The 16,942-nt window shown below is 42.0% G+C and overlaps 1 protein-coding gene across 6 annotated transcripts in view; it reads right to left on the reverse strand.

Annotated features, from left to right (window-relative positions):
• Positions 1-16,942, reverse strand: part of spon2a (spondin 2a, extracellular matrix protein) — a 30,765-nt gene that overhangs the window by 2,019 nt on the left and 11,804 nt on the right. For 4 of the 6 annotated variants that reach the window (XM_054791312.1, XM_054791311.1, XM_054791308.1 and 1 more), the window contains 4 exons: positions 10,852-11,083; positions 7,071-7,291; positions 2,326-2,517; positions 1,743-1,914 (listed from right to left, as the gene is read on the reverse strand). In XM_054791312.1, the coding sequence (XP_054647287.1) occupies positions 1,743-1,914; positions 2,326-2,517; positions 7,071-7,291; positions 10,852-11,080 (814 nt within the window). In that variant the 5' untranslated portion in view covers positions 11,081-11,083. Of the gene's footprint in view, positions 1-1,742; positions 1,915-2,325; positions 2,518-7,070; positions 7,292-10,851; positions 11,084-11,238; positions 11,436-12,191; positions 12,350-16,942 lie in introns of all 6 variants that reach the window. The other 2 variants (XM_054791306.1, XM_054791307.1) reach the window with 2 other exon arrangements.

Raw genomic sequence — 16,942 nt, forward strand, 5'->3', positions numbered from 1 at the left:
CCACTTTCAAGAGTAAATCATATAAGCCTTTTATGATGCGCAATATATGACACATAAACTGAAGGTGACTGAAAGTTTACATTTTTTTAAATTTCTTTTCCATATGGCATACAATAAAGAAATTGGACATGAAAGCTATTTAGCATAATTAGAACCTGCCATAAGGCAAGCAAAAGACTTGTGACTGCATTTGATGTTGAACATTCAACCCAAAAATGATATGATTAACCCTTTCTGCCACGGCTGTCCAAACCTTTCCCAGTGAGGGCCACATAGTGAAAGATGAAAGAATGCAAGGGTCGCTTTGATATTTTGAAAAGCAACACATGCAGATATGCTAATAAGTGATATATATTTTAAAAAACAGCATCTCAGCTTTGTGATATAATGTTTTACCATTTTTGCCGGGCATCTCTGTGTGGAGTGTGCATGTTCTCCCCGTGCGTGCGTGGGTTTTTCCAGGTACTCCGGTTTCCCCTCACATTCCAAAAACATGCATGTTAGGTTAATTGGAGACTCTAAATTGTCCATAGGTATGAATGTGAGTGTGAAAGGTTGTTTGTTTATATGTGCCCTGCGATTGGCTGGCGACCAGTCCAGGGTGTACCCTGCCTCTCGCCCGAATTCAGCGGGGTTAGGCTCCACCATACCCCCGCAACCCTAGTGAGGATAAGCGGCATAGAAAAAGGATGGATGGATGTACTGTATGTTTCCCCTGTGTTGCTGTCTTTCTGGCGTCCTGCATAATTCTTACAATGTTCCACTGTGAAGATATTTCATACACCAGAAGTGGTTTAGTTAATGGCTGGACTTTACAAATCATGCACCTCGGTGAAGCTACAGTATCCCATAATGACAACTATTCAGACCGTGAGAACAACTTTCTTCTCTAGTTTATAAAATTTGGGTAATACTCAGCAAATGACAGGAGAGCCTTTGTTAGCAACTTTGATAAGATTAGAAGACCCAGCCATTCATCAGACACTGTTGAATAATGCTTCTTTTACAGAATGTTCACAGCAGATACTGTACATACTTTCTAAAGAGGGATTTATGCTTTACAGACCTGCTCTGTATAAGAAAACATCTGATATGAAGTGGTGAAATGTAAACAACAGCAATACAGTACATTTTGTGTATGGCAGCAAACGTAACACACGTGTGAATGAAAGTATGAAAGAACATGCCTAGTGACCAGAATACTAGTCTTTCAATATTTTTTTGACTAATCATAGGCCATGGGCAACCACAAAATAATGCTAATTTCTTAATTAATACATTTTGAAACACTGCGGAAGAGTGAGGGAGCGATATTCAACACGCAATGTAGCGAGTGACAACTGTACTGTATAAGGCATTCAAAAGATGCATTCAAAGAGGATGATGTGTAGTATTCTATACTGGTCACTAGGTGTCAGTAATGTTACACCGATGAGACAATAGCCACCGCAGGAAGTACTATACTACTATTGCGACTATATTGGGTAATAGGTGTAAAGGTGACTATAGGGGTGTTATTTCATGTGTAGAGGGCTCTAATAATGGTAAAACCATATGTAGAAGGTGGTAAACAGGTTTTCGAATATTCCATTTATAAATAAGGAATCCTACTTTGTGGAAATTCACTTACAGAACCAATTAAGCGCGATGAACGAGGGATTACTGTATACCTCTTCATCTTTGGAAAGCCTCGCAGCGCAAAAGAAAGTGCAGTAAAATGCTAATTCTTCTCTGCGTCTCACCTGAGAATCTCCGAGGACTGATGGAGTTTGGGAAGATATGATTGGACATGGGGACTTGGCGATGAAGGGATCTGCTCTGCCGCATGATCTTTATGCTGGCAATGGGTGGAAGTTCCTTTAAGCGTGGATAGTAGAAGGAGTTGGCCGGGTGGTTTGGCATCTGAGAGGTGATCTGGAAGAAACATAGAAACAAAAACATACAGTCAGGCGTATTTCTTCAAGAGAGCCAGTTACTCAACTTTTAACCGCCATTTGTTACATAAAATTGATCTTTTTTTTTTTTTTTTTTTTACAGGACAGGTGAGCTCTGCCAAGGTTTCCCGTCTAAGGGAATTGTGGAGCTTAGAGAAGACGGAGAGAAACCACTGACTTCATCTTGTCACACACTGAAAACAATAGACAATGCTTCTGTTTGTACACTATCAAATGCAACATTATCAAGGTTATTTTTGACTTTGCTTTTAATTACCAGCAACTTTCTATTTACTTCAGTGTCAAGTTGCCCAATTGAATGTCATTACATTGCATTCCTTGCAGACGGCATACTGTAAATGAGTAAAAGATGGATGCAAAGCTGGCTGACCTTTGTAATATTTTCCCGGGGGCTGGTGGGAAAGTTGGGGGAGGAGAAGGTGAACCCGCTGTCCGTCCCGGCGTCGTAAGGTTGGAGGTCGATGGTCACATCCTGTTTCCAATGATTACCCTCGCAGAGGTCAAGGCTGTCCACACCAACAAACCAATCCGGGCTGGGGATCATCTTCACCAGCAGAGACAGCTTTTGGCCAAAGACAGGAAATATTCCAAGAATGAATGTCTAATTCTCCAAGAATGTAATCATTAAAAATGAGGAACACAAGCGCTGCGTGGCATGATCATATTAATAATGTTCTGTTTGGACAGTCAGAGAGGTATTAATGTAACAATGTGTTTATTATTGCGGGTGTAGTTTGCAGTGGTGCAGAACTGCATTGCATCACACTGACAGCTGTCTCAAAAATTCAGCATGTCAATCAAAATTGCAAAGATTGTGTAGAAGGTGTATCTAATGTTGTGGCCAGTGGGTGTAGCGATTTCAGCACATGTGAAAGCAGACATGAATACGATCCAGGAGTGGAAAGCCCCCTCGCACACCCCCACACAAATCCACACAGTTGACAGGACTTTGTAGGACTTGTAAACGCAGTGACAGAGAACTGCATTAGTGCACGTGTATGCCCCCGCTCGGTTTCCTGAGCAATGCTGGCCCGTGTTTCCTTTGTGATAAATGTTTCCTGTGAGCTCATGACCTCATACAGGAAGTTGCCTGGGGGTCAGCACATGCTGGGCTGGCCCGACACCCAAAAAGCAGCAGAACCTCATTATTTTTGAAGGAGCTGCTTTGCAATGAGATGGTTGGACTTGGAGGGTTTGGAAAGGGTGATTTGGACAAGCGGGTGGGGTAGACGTCAAACGAGTTCACCAGGCCGAACCACAAAGCGGGTCTGTTGCTTTTCAGTTCCTTCCTTTGTCTTCTCCACTGCTTACATCCCTCCCTCCCGCTGTCTTTCTCATCCAGGAGCCATCATGCCACCAAGTGTCCCATGTCCTGGACCTGGTGGTTCCATGTCAAAGGTCACCACTAAACAAATCTCCCACCACAAAGCACAAAGTCTCCCAGCTTGGAAGCTGATGATACAGCTGCTATTGTCCCACTTTTATCTGGTGGTTCATGCCAGTTGGAACCCAAACGGCAATTGTGTATCTGTCTGCTTTAAATAACAAGTGAAAACAGCAATAGCGGGAAGCTCGTCAGGATTGCGGAGACAGGAATCATAGTGCACAAGTTCGAGATATTTGCGGCTTTGTGCACGGACGTAGAAAAGGATGGCCTCTAAAAAAAGGAGCGTGCACAAAAGCTGAATAACAGATTAAGCTGTCAACGGACTCTCATCATGCTGTCATGTTCAACAAACCACACAACTGTCTGACCCGGCGTTGCCTTTCCCGCCACATCGTCCGCTTGTCTGGAAGCAGGCAAGCTCGTTGAAAGCAGCCACAAGGACTGACAAAAAGACGACAATAACGTATCAAAGAGGCCCCGGTGAAGAGTTGTTTTTAATTTTCAAGGCCCCAGAGTTCAGGCAGTGGAATAACCAATAAACATATGTAGGTCACCAGACGCACACCTATGTCTAAAACACACCCCTGACCCTCTTACTCATGGACCACATGTTTTACACATAAACGACTTTATTTCAGTCCTACTCTCTGCGGAGTCAATATTGTTTTTTCTTTCCTTAAATTAGTTCACTCAAATTTAGCCCCAACCACAGAAGGGTCCACTGTTGACCTTTAAACTTATTTGGTTCATGATACAAACTTGTGCGTCATGTACTGCATGTGGCATTTTGTCTACCCAAAGGAACAGTCAGTGTGTTTTTACGCATCCTCACACATCTGTGAAATGTTAATTGTGCTGCATTCCAGATAACTGGGAAGTTGGAAGTTTCCGACCTCGGATTAGGTCAGCGTTCCTACTCACAAACTAAATGTTCCCCTGAAATGATATCTCAATGATCAAGGCCGATTTAAAAAAAAAAAAGGAAGACGCATTGTCTGTTCACGAACAAAAAAACACAGCGGTGCCCTGGTGTTCGTAGGGTTTAGTTTTCAATGAAAATTATTGCCAAAAATATGTCTCGGTTTTCGTACACCGTAAGTTTTCGTACGGCCAAACAGTGTGCCTAACAAACTGCAATCAGTCTTCGTTTATCACAGTTAATTGGTTCTAGGCACAACCACGAGTGAATGTCCGCGAAGTAGGATTCAATATGGATAAATGAAATAGTTATGTAGTTAGAGCATAGAAAACCTGTTTATGACTTTCTAAATATGTTTTTTTTTTTAAAAAAAGATCGACAACATTCTGACGTTTGTCATGTGACTGATATACAGGACAGCCAGTCTGACATAAATCTGGCAAACATAGACGTACACGCCGACAATACTGCTAGCTTTGTTTACACCATATTGCGCACCGCTTATGCGCAGGCTACCACAGCAATCTTTCTTTTTATTTTAATGTCCATCCATCTTCCATGCCACTTATCCTCACTAGGGTCACGGGTATGCTGGAGCCTATCCCAGGTGACTTCGGGCCAGAGGCGGGGTACACCCTGGACTGGTCGCCAGCCAATCACAGGGCACATATAGACAAGCATTCACACTCACATTCATACCTATGGACAATTTAGAGTCGCCAAGTCGCCAATGCGTGTTTTTGGAATGTGGGAGGAAACCGGAGTACCCGGAGAAAACCCACGCATGCACGGGGAGAACATGCAAACTCCACACAGCGATGCCCAACGGAGATTCGTCTTCCCGATCCCCTGACTGTGTGGCCAACACGCTGACCGGTCTGCCACCATGCGGCCGTATTTCAATATTTTTTTACTAATAATAGGCCATAGTCAACCACAAAACAGAGCTCATTTATTCATCAATACATTTTTGAAAAATTGCAATAGAGTGAAGCAGCTATGTTTGAACCGCGACATAGCGATGAACGACTGTAGTCCATTTGCCTGCATATCATTCCGTGAAATCCAGTGTCCCAACAAAGCATCCACACGTTGGTAACTCAATCTCTGTGAAAATGGAATAGTGGTTCTTTTAGAGTTGGGACATTACCGACATTACCTTTAATCGTCTTTATTAGGTGTGTGTGTTTGTTCATAGATCACACAGAGAATGATGAATGACTCTGTATCTATCTTCTTTCTACCTCCTCCTAATAAGCACTAGGCTCCAGACTGCAACTAAAGATTTTGCAACTTACACTGCACTAGGTGCAACTAGGTGCTAACTTACTTTTTTAAAGTGTCACTTAACAACCTTGCTCTCTTGTCACCATTATAATAATGATGTCTTGTCTTCATTTTGTGTTAGAAAAATAGGCAGATGAATACATGTTGGCAGCACGGGAGAGTCCATTAAAAATACAGACCATTACAGTGGCACAGCGGCATTACAGCAGTGTTAAGACTTGCGTAAACCAAGTGGCATCACGGTGTGGTCATTTCTCTTTACTGAGGTGTAGACTGCACAACTAAACATCAGACTGGTATCAGTCTTGCAGTCTAAGTATAGTGCACAGAAAGCCAAAGTTAAGCGGCACTAGTTGGAGGAGTATTTCCAATAAATCAGTGGTATTTATGTTGTAATGTAATTCTGTAAGAAAGCCAATGAGTGCATTTTAAAATTGTCAAACTATTCCCCATGAGCTGAAAGGGTTCAGTGGGACAGGCGTTAGGCGTACAGAGCCCAGACCATGCAGGATACTTGTGGGCGTTTGTGGCTGCAGGGCTTCGAAGCTGGTTAAACATAAGTCTGATTGGATGGTGGAAAGAAGCAGTCAAGTGTTGGGTAAACGACATCAGAGGGCGGGTTGAGCCATGGATATTTGGTGTGTTGCAGTACAGTTGTAGTATCACAGTGTTCACAGTTACATTGTGTAGTATGGTACAGTAGACCAACCACTCGGGGTGTCATGTGACACTCAGTTCACGAGGTGAGACGATACACAAGGTTGGGTCTACGAGGACGAGACGCGATTTTTAACATTACTTTTAAGAAAAGTATAATGAAAAAATATAGCAAACACATGACAATATATTGCAAACGAATAATTTAATTTCTACTACGTTACTGCTACACTACAAAAGGGCTCACTCTGTCCATGCCATTGTTCTATGGGACAAACGTGCCAAGGTTCTGAAACCGATGCACAGAGAGAACTCTCTTCCTGCCTGTTTGGAGGAGGGAGACGAGGAAAACAGACGTGCATGCACATGGCAATATATTGAGGCCGGCAAAACTATCAAGTTCATTTTCATTTATTGCGTGATTAATTTATTTATTATTGGCCCAGGCCTGAACTAGAAACCTCGTCATGTTTTAATCTTGTGACACGAGGTCTTGTGACACCTCTACCATCCATCCATCAATCCATTTTCTCTTCCACCAATAGACATGGTGTATTTGTGTGGGTGTGCCCATGCTTGTGTATGTGCGTGCACCCCTAAAACCTCAGGTTATAATTCAAACCTTGGTCAAGCTGTCGCTATATATAGCCTAGTTAAAATTGTGTCACACTGCTATGATGTCACACTATTTATACAGCTGACGCAGCTATCGCCTTTCCTTCGACACACCCTGCGGTAGAAAAACAACCCAGATCAAAGTTTGCAGTTCACAACCATACCGTTTTAAATTGAACTAGACCGTTTGGTGGAAACGTCTGACCCTGTGCATGTGTGTGTGTATGCTTTTGTGAATGAGTTGAAGTACCAGTGAGCTCCTGGGCTGCATGAGCAGCTCTGTGGAGCTGTGCCCAATTCCGTTAGGGATGCCGGCCGTCCGGTACATGGCGCCGACTGAGCGTCTCCTCCTAGCGTCCTTGGCCGCCTTCATCAGCTCCACCGTCACTCCAAGTTCAGCAAAGTTCTGCACCCCTGCACCGGCCGGAGAACCCTCCTCCCAGAGCCGAAAATGTCGATTATGGCTCACCGCTAAAGTGAAAAAGACGAACAAGAAAGCGGAGAAGACAGCAGTGAGATTCTCACTCATTGGAATGCTTCCCAATGTCAGTGAAGGACCACAAGAGCCTCTGCCAGACGCTGAGATCATTTCCATCGTGCTGGAGTCTGTATGTATTTCAATGGCCGCCTCCAACTTCCTGCATTTAAACAGATAATTCTCAGAAACAGTGCTTGAATTCATAGCTCCTGTATGATTGCATATTTTCTCCATCTTGTGCAGATAAAACCAGATAAAAGCTTTAGCTGCTACAGTTCCTAAAACCCCTTTTTAAAATAATAAACCCTCAATTCTTTCAAGCCAACAGAAGAATTTCACAGTCTCAAATTTAGTTCTGGTTATCAGTGAATGGGCTCAGCTTAGGTTAAATCGGCGCTCCTTATTGAAAACCGCAGAACCACTGGCCTGGGCCCGTGGTTTTAAGGCCAGAGCAGGGTTAGCCAGAAACATGCTGACAAATTCTCTGATGGTTCTGCCTTACCTCACTTTGCAGGGCTGCCTACACACACACACACACACACACACACGCACGCATGCACTCATACTTAAACACTCTTGACACAAGTATTAATGCACACACCGCACAGAGCCACACACACAATGCGACCAGGACACTTTACACACTATCCTGTTTCTCCCTGTACTGTCATTACCTATGCCCATAATTGCGTTTCCATTCTAACTAGGTTCCCACAAGCATCAGGTCCTTGAAATTTGATAACACATCACGTTTTTTTAAGCCCCACCAAAAACTTAAAGCTTCCCGTGCTTTAGTCATTTTTCTCCATTCCGCCAAAGCAGTGTCCTTGTCCCTTGAATGACAGGAACCTCAAACCCTTCTCCAAACATCTTGACACCCCCTCAACTGTGTAGATGACATACTGTTGCCACTCTGGCTACGTCTACTCTCTAGGTTTCTGCCTCTTCGTGGAGTAAGTAGGCCATCATCTTCTGGCAAGGTAGGACCAGTGCGGCTGAAACCGAAGAAATCCGCAGTCGCCACAGGCACTGACGCACAACCGCGGTCTGGCACAAATACACATGGACACACACATACATAAACATCTGCCATCCATCTCTGAAAAAAACAAGAGATGAGCTTAAATTGTTTCCCATTCTCCTGTCTGACCCCACCACGCCCGGATGATCATCAACCCACCTTCACTCAACCCCAAACCTCCGCTGCACTCCTTATTGCCAGCACTGTGGTAAACCAGTGGAAATGTGGGGGGAAAAAGATGGATGGGAGTAATAGAGAAATATTAAAGATATGGCTGGACAGTCAGGAGACAGTTAGAGAAACACAGAAAGCCATCTGGTAGCGTTTAGGCCGTCTGCTCCTCGCCACTTAGCTCATTAACATCTCGACACTGCTCGTGTCTGTGTGCTGAAGTGCGTGCTGACAGCAAGGCCATAAACTGACACTTCTTGGGGAGCAAAAAATACCAGTCAGCGAGCAAGCTCAACGGTTTGGATTGGAAACGGATGAAGGTGGAATGTCATCGATGGGCCAAACTCAATTAAACAAAGTGGTGATTTTAAATTGGGTTCCAGGTTGGCAAGTGAAACACAAGATTCTATGGCAAAAAAAAATGTTACTTTTTTCTTTTTTTTCTAACATTTGCTGAATATGAAGTGATGATTCAAAAGCAAAATTAAAGCGTATAAACTAAATAAAACAAACACCAGAGATGGTAAAACTAGTAGCTAAGTTACTAAATTTTCTATAAAAATGTAATTGTAAAACGTAAAGCCCACAAAACTGAGTGAGAGCTCAACAAGAGTTTATCTTAGTGAGTATCAAAGGATTAACTCACGTTTTGCTTTTTTTTCCCGATGTGCTTGCCATAATGTGGTCGAATATGGCGAGAAAGAATAACTTTTACTTTTGTTAAAGGGTCCCCTATTATGAAAAATGGCCTTTAATGATGTTCTAACAGTAATATGTGTACCGTTATGAACACCGACCACGAGAAAAATCTAATCTCCCTCACTTGTTTGCTCCACTTTTGATAGAAGAGGGGATCAAACGCTTTCTTTTCAAGTTCTGGGTTGTCATGACGTCTGAAAGGAAGAACCTTCTTCCTCATGGATATTATGCTACCTCTGACACATCCCTAACTAGATGACCCACCTCGTCTACACACCCACGACGGCTTTGCTACACATCTTTAAACAAAGCCCGGTGCTCTCCCAACTATACATCAGTCAGCTAAAAAAGTGGGTGCTATAAGTTTGATCGTTTTGTTTTCTTTCAGCATATAGTCTAACCTTGCTGTTAACATGTAAGTGCAACAAAGGATTTTCATAGTCCGATCTGATCCGTTAGATTTTGTCCAGAGTCGACTAATAGTCAAATATTTGTTAAGTGCACCGCTAATGGTGATTCCTACGAACAAACAGATATCATTTGGGACTTTTTTCACCTCAAAGCCTCCACCTTCCAACTAAAACACTCACATAAACAAGATCACATAGGTGTAATTTCTGCAAAGTAGGACCAAATATTGGTAAATGGAATATTTTTTTGGTTAGAGCATAGAAAACCTGTTTGTGACTTTCAAAATATATATTTTTTACCATTATTAGAGCCCTGTAGACATGAGATAACATCCGATTATTCCTACTCCACAATGCTAAAGCACCAGCTACGGAATCACTGCAGGGACACAAGCAACGGCCACGGCTTTAAGCATAGCATGGTAGCAAGTTAACTAATTAGCCTCCAAATTATTTATTGTAAACTTAAGGAAGGGTTTCAAACGAAGGACAAAGGAAGAAGCCAAAAACCACTTCCACACGGAATGGGAGGAGAACTTTTTTTTCCACTCCAGACATGCCATGGCTGACTCCATGCAGTGTTAAGGTAATGTAATGTCATGTCATGTCTCATCAATGTTTTGTGTGATTACTGATGTCTAGTGACCAGAATACTACAGTACAATACTACAGTCTGACGTGTGTTACAATATTTTTTGATAATGGGCCATTGTCAACTACGAAACAGCATGAATTTTTGAAAAACCACGCTGGAGGGAGGGAGCGATGTTCGAACCACGATGTAGCGAGGGATGAGTGTAGTGCTTCTTAGAGCCGCAGACTTTGTTGGAGACAGGCATGGACAAACACATCTCATTAGCATTAAAGCTACATACACATGGCATGTTCCCATTAGGGTTTACTAAAAACACTTTAAAACTTGTCTAAATTCCAGCATCAAGGCAAGATTTTGGCCTACACACTTCCAGCATACTATTGCGGGACTTCTGAGACTTATTTAGAGTATAATATGGGATCTTTAACAGTCCAACCTTGGCAGAGGTCTGTACTGTACTGTCTGTTTGATTGGTTGCGACCTGTTGTTGAGCTATCTGCTGCTTGAGGAACGGTGAATGATAAATCCGCTGCCACATGTGACTACAGCATAGCTGGGTCAAACTGCTGTATGTTTACGTTTAAAACGTCATCACATTTAAAATGCCACGTCATCCCGAGGTCAGGGAGGTTGTATTTTATGCCAGTATGTTCTCACCTATGAGTTTTGACCACTGTGCAGGGGGCCGGAACAGTGGATACTGCTTCGGGAAGGCCTGTGGGCTCCAGTGACCCGTAAATACCACAATGTAAGAAGCAGGGCCTTTGGCTGTGCATTCGGTCCCGTTGAGTGGCCGCAGTGGACCAGCAAAAGTAAGGCAGAGCTTCAGAAACACGACGAGAAGCTGCCACAGCCAGCTGCTGGTCAGGTATTGTGATGACGACATCGTCTGAAAGAAACAGATGGAAAATATGCTTAAGTAACGTTGAAGCGTGTCTTTTAATACACTGTGTGTATTGTGCCTGGCGATTAAGCAAATTCCCGCACAAATAAAACATTGTACGTCTCCAGACCTTGTTGACAAGCAGAGCTGTTTTTTTTTACCTCCTGTCTGGATTCTTGTAAGTCCTTATTGTCTTGTTTACGTGAGTCAGCCTTGTGCAAATTCATTTGATGGGCATTCATTTACTCCAACAAGGCCAACGGCGGCTTTATGTGGCCTTCACGGCTCACTTTATTATTCTCCTGATCCCATTCCAAACTCCTTATGTTTCTGAAATCTGGTCCAAACATGTTTCAGGCTAAAAAACAAAAGGGGCACAAAAAAATCCCCTCCTGTCAAATAACACACAATAACAACACAGCAATAATAACAATAACCATTCTCTTTTTTTTAAACGTTATTTTTCAAAAACATTTTGCTTTTACAATATGGGGACATTTCAGACTTGCACAATTCAAGTATTTATTAATTTTATTTTATTATTTAAGCATTTTTATACCTTTAATCATCAATCAAAAATGAAAAATCAATAAATAATGCTGTAGCTTTAAGTCAAATATGGGTCCTGCTGTGTTGCATTTGGCTTTCACATAAATATGCAGCCTGAGGCCGCTTTGGTCAGGCTCCCTTCCTTTTAAAAATAACAGAAATATTCATTGCAAGAACACATCCCTCATAAAATCATCACCTGGGAACAAAACTGGACATTGATAAATAAAAATGATGTCATTTAAGCAACAGATACAGGAGAATCAATTGGAGGCTTGACACTGAAATCTCCCTATAAGCTCATAGAACACCTCATCTGTCTTATTTAAGCTGGGTGAACCTATTGAACCTCTTTGTCTTTTTATAAATTCATCTATTGCCCTTGACTGGGCCCAGTGCGTGTGTATGTGTGTGTGTGCGAGTGGCTACACTGGTGCTGCAGCCATCCCAAAAAAGACAACATGGATGACATCCCTAATGATAGACTCAAATCCCGTCTGCTCTGCTGCTCTCCTGACTTCAGCGACTGACCATGCGCTGGCCGACATGTTCGACTTGTACTCACTTCCGCTAAAAAGGCGAGCGCCGAGGCAGAAGCGTGTCTTTGATGTTTGCATGTTTCACTTGGTTCAGTCTTTCATCGTGTCCAAACCATACACGGAGCAACCACTTCTTTTCCTTTTGCATTCATGGACTGCACTGTAATGTCAGATGTAGTTTGCCCTGAACAGGATGAGCATAGAAAATGAATGAACATACAGATGAATAGATCAGGGGTGTCCAAAGTGCGGTCCAGGGGCTGTTTTTTATTGGAGAAAGTTGTGATCTAACGAGAAAAATTTGTCATTTTACGAGAACAACGTAATATTATGCGGAAAAAATAACATATTAGAAAAACATCATTAAAAACATAACGTTTTAGTAGCATAAAGTTGAAATATGAAATCATTTTTTTCTTATTTTTTAAAGTCGTAGTATTACTAGAAACAAACAAAACAACAGCAAAAGTTGTAATTTGGGGAAAATTAGGATGCGGAAAAAGTTATGATGTTTCGAGGATAAAGTCAAAATATTCTGGGAATAAAGTCATAATTACGAGAAGTTGAGATAGTTGGAAATTTAAATAAAAAAAAACAAATGAAAAAAAAAACTTGTAATTTTCAACAATAAAGTCAAAATATTAAGAGGAAAAAAGTCACAATTTTACAACTACACATATTAAAGAAAATAATAATGCCATTTTAGTAGCACAGAGCATAAATATGACAAGAAAAAGTATTTTTTAAAAGTCATAATGTTATGAGAAACAAACAAAACAACAAATAAAGTAGTAGAATTTAGGATGTAAAAAAAGATAAAACGCTGCAAGAATAAAGTCTAAATATTATGGGAATACAGAAAGAAGTTCACATAGTTGGACATTTTTTTTTTACATGCAGGAATGGAAAACACAGCTGTAATTTTACAAGAAAGTCAAAAAATTCAGAGAAAAAAAGTCGTAGTCTAGCGAGAAAAAAAGTCACAATTTTACGTGAATAAACTTGTAGCATTATGAGGAAAAATGTCCCTTTTTTAAAAGTCATAATATTATGAGAAACAAGCAAAACAAAATAAAGTTGTAATTTTTGTAAAATTAGGTTGTGGAAAAAGTTATAATATTAAGGGAATAAAGTCAAACTATATTGAGTCATAATATTACAAAAAACAAATTAATAAAGATTATTTAAAAAGAAAGTTTAAATAATTGGGGGGAAAAAAACAGCGAAATTGAGGAAAAAAAGAGCAAAGACCGAAGTCCATGGCCATAATAGGCTTTTCCACCGATTTCACAAAGCTGAGATGCAGTTTGTTTTATTATTTCTTTTAAATATAATGTATATAACGTCTTCATCAAATCAAAGTGCCTCTTGCAGCCTTTCATTTTCACTTGCATCCTTTCATTTTTCACTAAGTTTGGACACTCCTGGAAGAGATTCATTCAGAGATCCATTCCACATTTTGCCAGACAATCGTCTTTTTTCCTCCTTCTATCACATTCATCCTCTTTTGCGCCGTTTCTCTCCCAACGTTTGTTCCATAATCTTCCTTTCTCAACTTACCTCGCCAACTTTCACCTTCATTCATCCGCCTTTGTCCCATCGTTCATTCCAGCATGCTCCCTTCTCAACATCAAATTTCGGTCAGGAGTTTACATGCACTCATCACAGGCAATAAAGCTATGTTAACTTTGGACCCTTAATGAATGAAACTACTGGCTGCAGTCATTTGTGATCATTAAAAAGAAGCTGAGGGGGCCTTGTCCTGGAATTCATACCATCATCCTCCTTTTCTCCACCATTCATCCCACCATACTCCATCATTTGTGCAACCACCATTCTCCTTGCTCCATATCCTCCTTTTCTTATCCCTTCATCCAACATGCTTCTTTCTCATCCCATCAATTCGGTCATTCCTCATCTCACGTCATTCATTCCCTCCTTTGTCCTCATCATTTATCACAATCACCATCTGATGTTGGACCAACATTCATTCATCACAGCATTCTCTCTTAATTCCCCAGTCTCTTCCACCGTTCCTCTTTTCTGGCATCATTCATTCCACCCTTTCCCTTACATTATTCCTCCAGGAGAGACAGTTTTATATGTTGATCTTAGCCATGAGGAAAAGGTCTAATTTGGGGGCCAAATGTAATATATGACATGATCTCATGTATGATGAGCAGATGTGTTACGTTTTTATCTGTGTATGTGTAACCCGCTGTGGGGTTTCTGCATGCTACTATACCATAACGAACCCTCAGAGCAGCTGCAGAATGCCCTCAGTTAAATTTGGTCAAGTTGGCAAGCACGCATGCGTGCCCGCACAAACAAATTGTCCCTGAAGTCTATTTCAAGCGGTCAGATTGTGTTACTCTGCCATTGTGGCTGCCTAACTCCAACTCTGAAACTCCCCCCCACCCCGAGCACAGGTCTCCTACGTCATGAGTGTTTTATCAATTCCCCCATCTCCATTAAGTCATGTATTAACCTCCCCACAGTTTTTAAGGGCCTGCTGTAAAAATGCCTGCAGGAAGGAGACGCACAGGAGTCCAGCTTTGAGCTCACTGCTCAGTCCTATGATTGAGGCAAATAAAACAGTGAGCTACAACAATAGCTGCATGCAGACCGTGACGTTCGGTGGCAATCATGACACACCGAACAGACAGTTTATCTTCACGTATTTGCAAATGGAATAAGACGTAAGCAAATGAAAAGCAAAACATAAAGCAAGATTAATAATGTTTTCTTATTAATTTATGTATTGGAAACAAAGACAAAGGCATGCAGCAGCGTAGTGGTTTCTCAGGTCTCACTGACAAGTGCGTTGTGTTTTGTTATTCATTTTTTTCACAGATTAAAACAGTTCCGAGGTGTCTTAGTGCCATTTTTTTTATAATGTCATTTTGTGTACAATAACACCAATAGAGACTGCCAGCAGAGAGGTTGAATTATTTTGGCAAATTTATTCTCTAATTGGTGAAAGAGCCTCGGACTGACTAGACCTTGCATGCAGGTGTCACGGCAGCGATGCTCATCCTTTGCGCATATGCCCAACACCCCCCCACACCCTATGAATCGTGGGGTCCAACGTACAGCTCTTGTTCTGCGTGTCGGGAGGGGTGCCAACTCACTTACTCTTGTGTCTGCAGCGGCATGGTCACGGGAGATTTAGCTACCGTAATTCCTAAGGTAAGGCGCAGCAATAAATAAAAAAATATATAAGCGGCCATCAATCAGCCCATTACTTATCGGCCCACCAGGAAAACTCCCAGTACTCCCGATGGCCAGTCCGCCCGTGGCCAGACATGATGACACGATGTGAGCGAGCAAGGGAAGGAACGACAGAGGGAAAGTGGCTTGGTGCACGTCGCAGGTTGAAATAAGAATTTCACCCAGAAAACTACAGCCCGAACCAGAGAAGACGATTGGCCCTGAAGCCAAGACGTTACAGACGCCTTGGAGCAGCAGACGGAACTCCCCTGCGCTCCAACAGGAACAGCTAGCTGTTGTAAATCAAATGAATTCACTTTGCACTGATGTCCACTGTAGCTGGGAGGTAATACAGTATACCAGGCTAAAGGATAACATCGGATCTCTGGTGGTGGATTGAATGAACTGTGTATTCCACCATGCACTTTGCCATGTTTGTTTAAAAGAAATACATTTATAACACACTTGTCTGCTGCGTGCATTCATCTTCATGTAGAACTATTACTGTTGGACATAAACACACAGCAGCATCTCACTTTTTTTTTATCCATTTGTTGATGTCTTAGTGAATATGGGTCGCTGAGGTTAAGATAGCTCAGAGCGGAGGTGGCCTGAGAACAGATTCTGACCTGGATTTTGAGCAATGCGGGTTAATGGAAGTTTACCACCTGGGGCCGGCCTTTTTCCTTTACTGCCACTGTCTCGCCTGTCTGCTCTGTGTTGAAGATGGAAAAAGGGGTCAGTAATGTCAGGCTGTTGCAAATATTACTTTTTCTGTGTCACTCACCAGAGGTGGGAGCGAGTCCGTGTTTTCCAAGTCTCAAGTAAGCCTCAAGTCTTTAATCTCAAGTCTCGAGCCAAGCTCGAAGGAAAGACGTGCAAGTCCAAGTCAAGTCAAGCCAGGCTTTGTCAAGACATTAATGCATGTGCATTAATGATGTGATAACAATCACGTTAGTCGAATACTTTGAATGGGGACAATTGTTACTCAACAGACTCACTCAGTCTCAAGTATTTTCAAGTCATCAGACTAAAGTCAGAGTCAAGTCGCGAGTCAGTGATCTCAAAGTTGATGTTACAATATTGTCGAGCCCAAAGCCATCAAAATTGTGACTCGAGTCTGACTTGAGTCCAAGTCGCACTACTCGAGTCCACACCTCACACACCCACACACCCCCATTTAAAAGAAATGTACATCCAGTACTGTACATTTTATGCATCACAATTTCTGCACAACTTGTCAGTTCCATGCAGCAGGTCTGTTATGGCAATTAGCGGCTGTCATGTGACCTCTGCTGCTCCAATATGACCCTTTTCTAAAAGATGGGATTCAGTGCACCTCGCACATTTAAAAGACATTTCCACATTGACACACTGAACTCGGTCAGTCAACACACAGGCTTGACACAGACTGACGGCTGCTGCAGCTACTAAAAACACACGCACCACACTTGCACTAATAATAACGTGTCTCGAATGTATTTCGGCATACGCTTATTTAGATTTCACTTTTACAAACACATACTAAAAGCAGATCAGTCAGCATGCACGGACACACGCGGCAATA

Source organism: Dunckerocampus dactyliophorus, chromosome 11, assembly GCF_027744805.1.
Source record: "Dunckerocampus dactyliophorus isolate RoL2022-P2 chromosome 11, RoL_Ddac_1.1, whole genome shotgun sequence".
NCBI lineage: Eukaryota > Metazoa > Chordata > Actinopteri > Syngnathiformes > Syngnathidae > Dunckerocampus > Dunckerocampus dactyliophorus.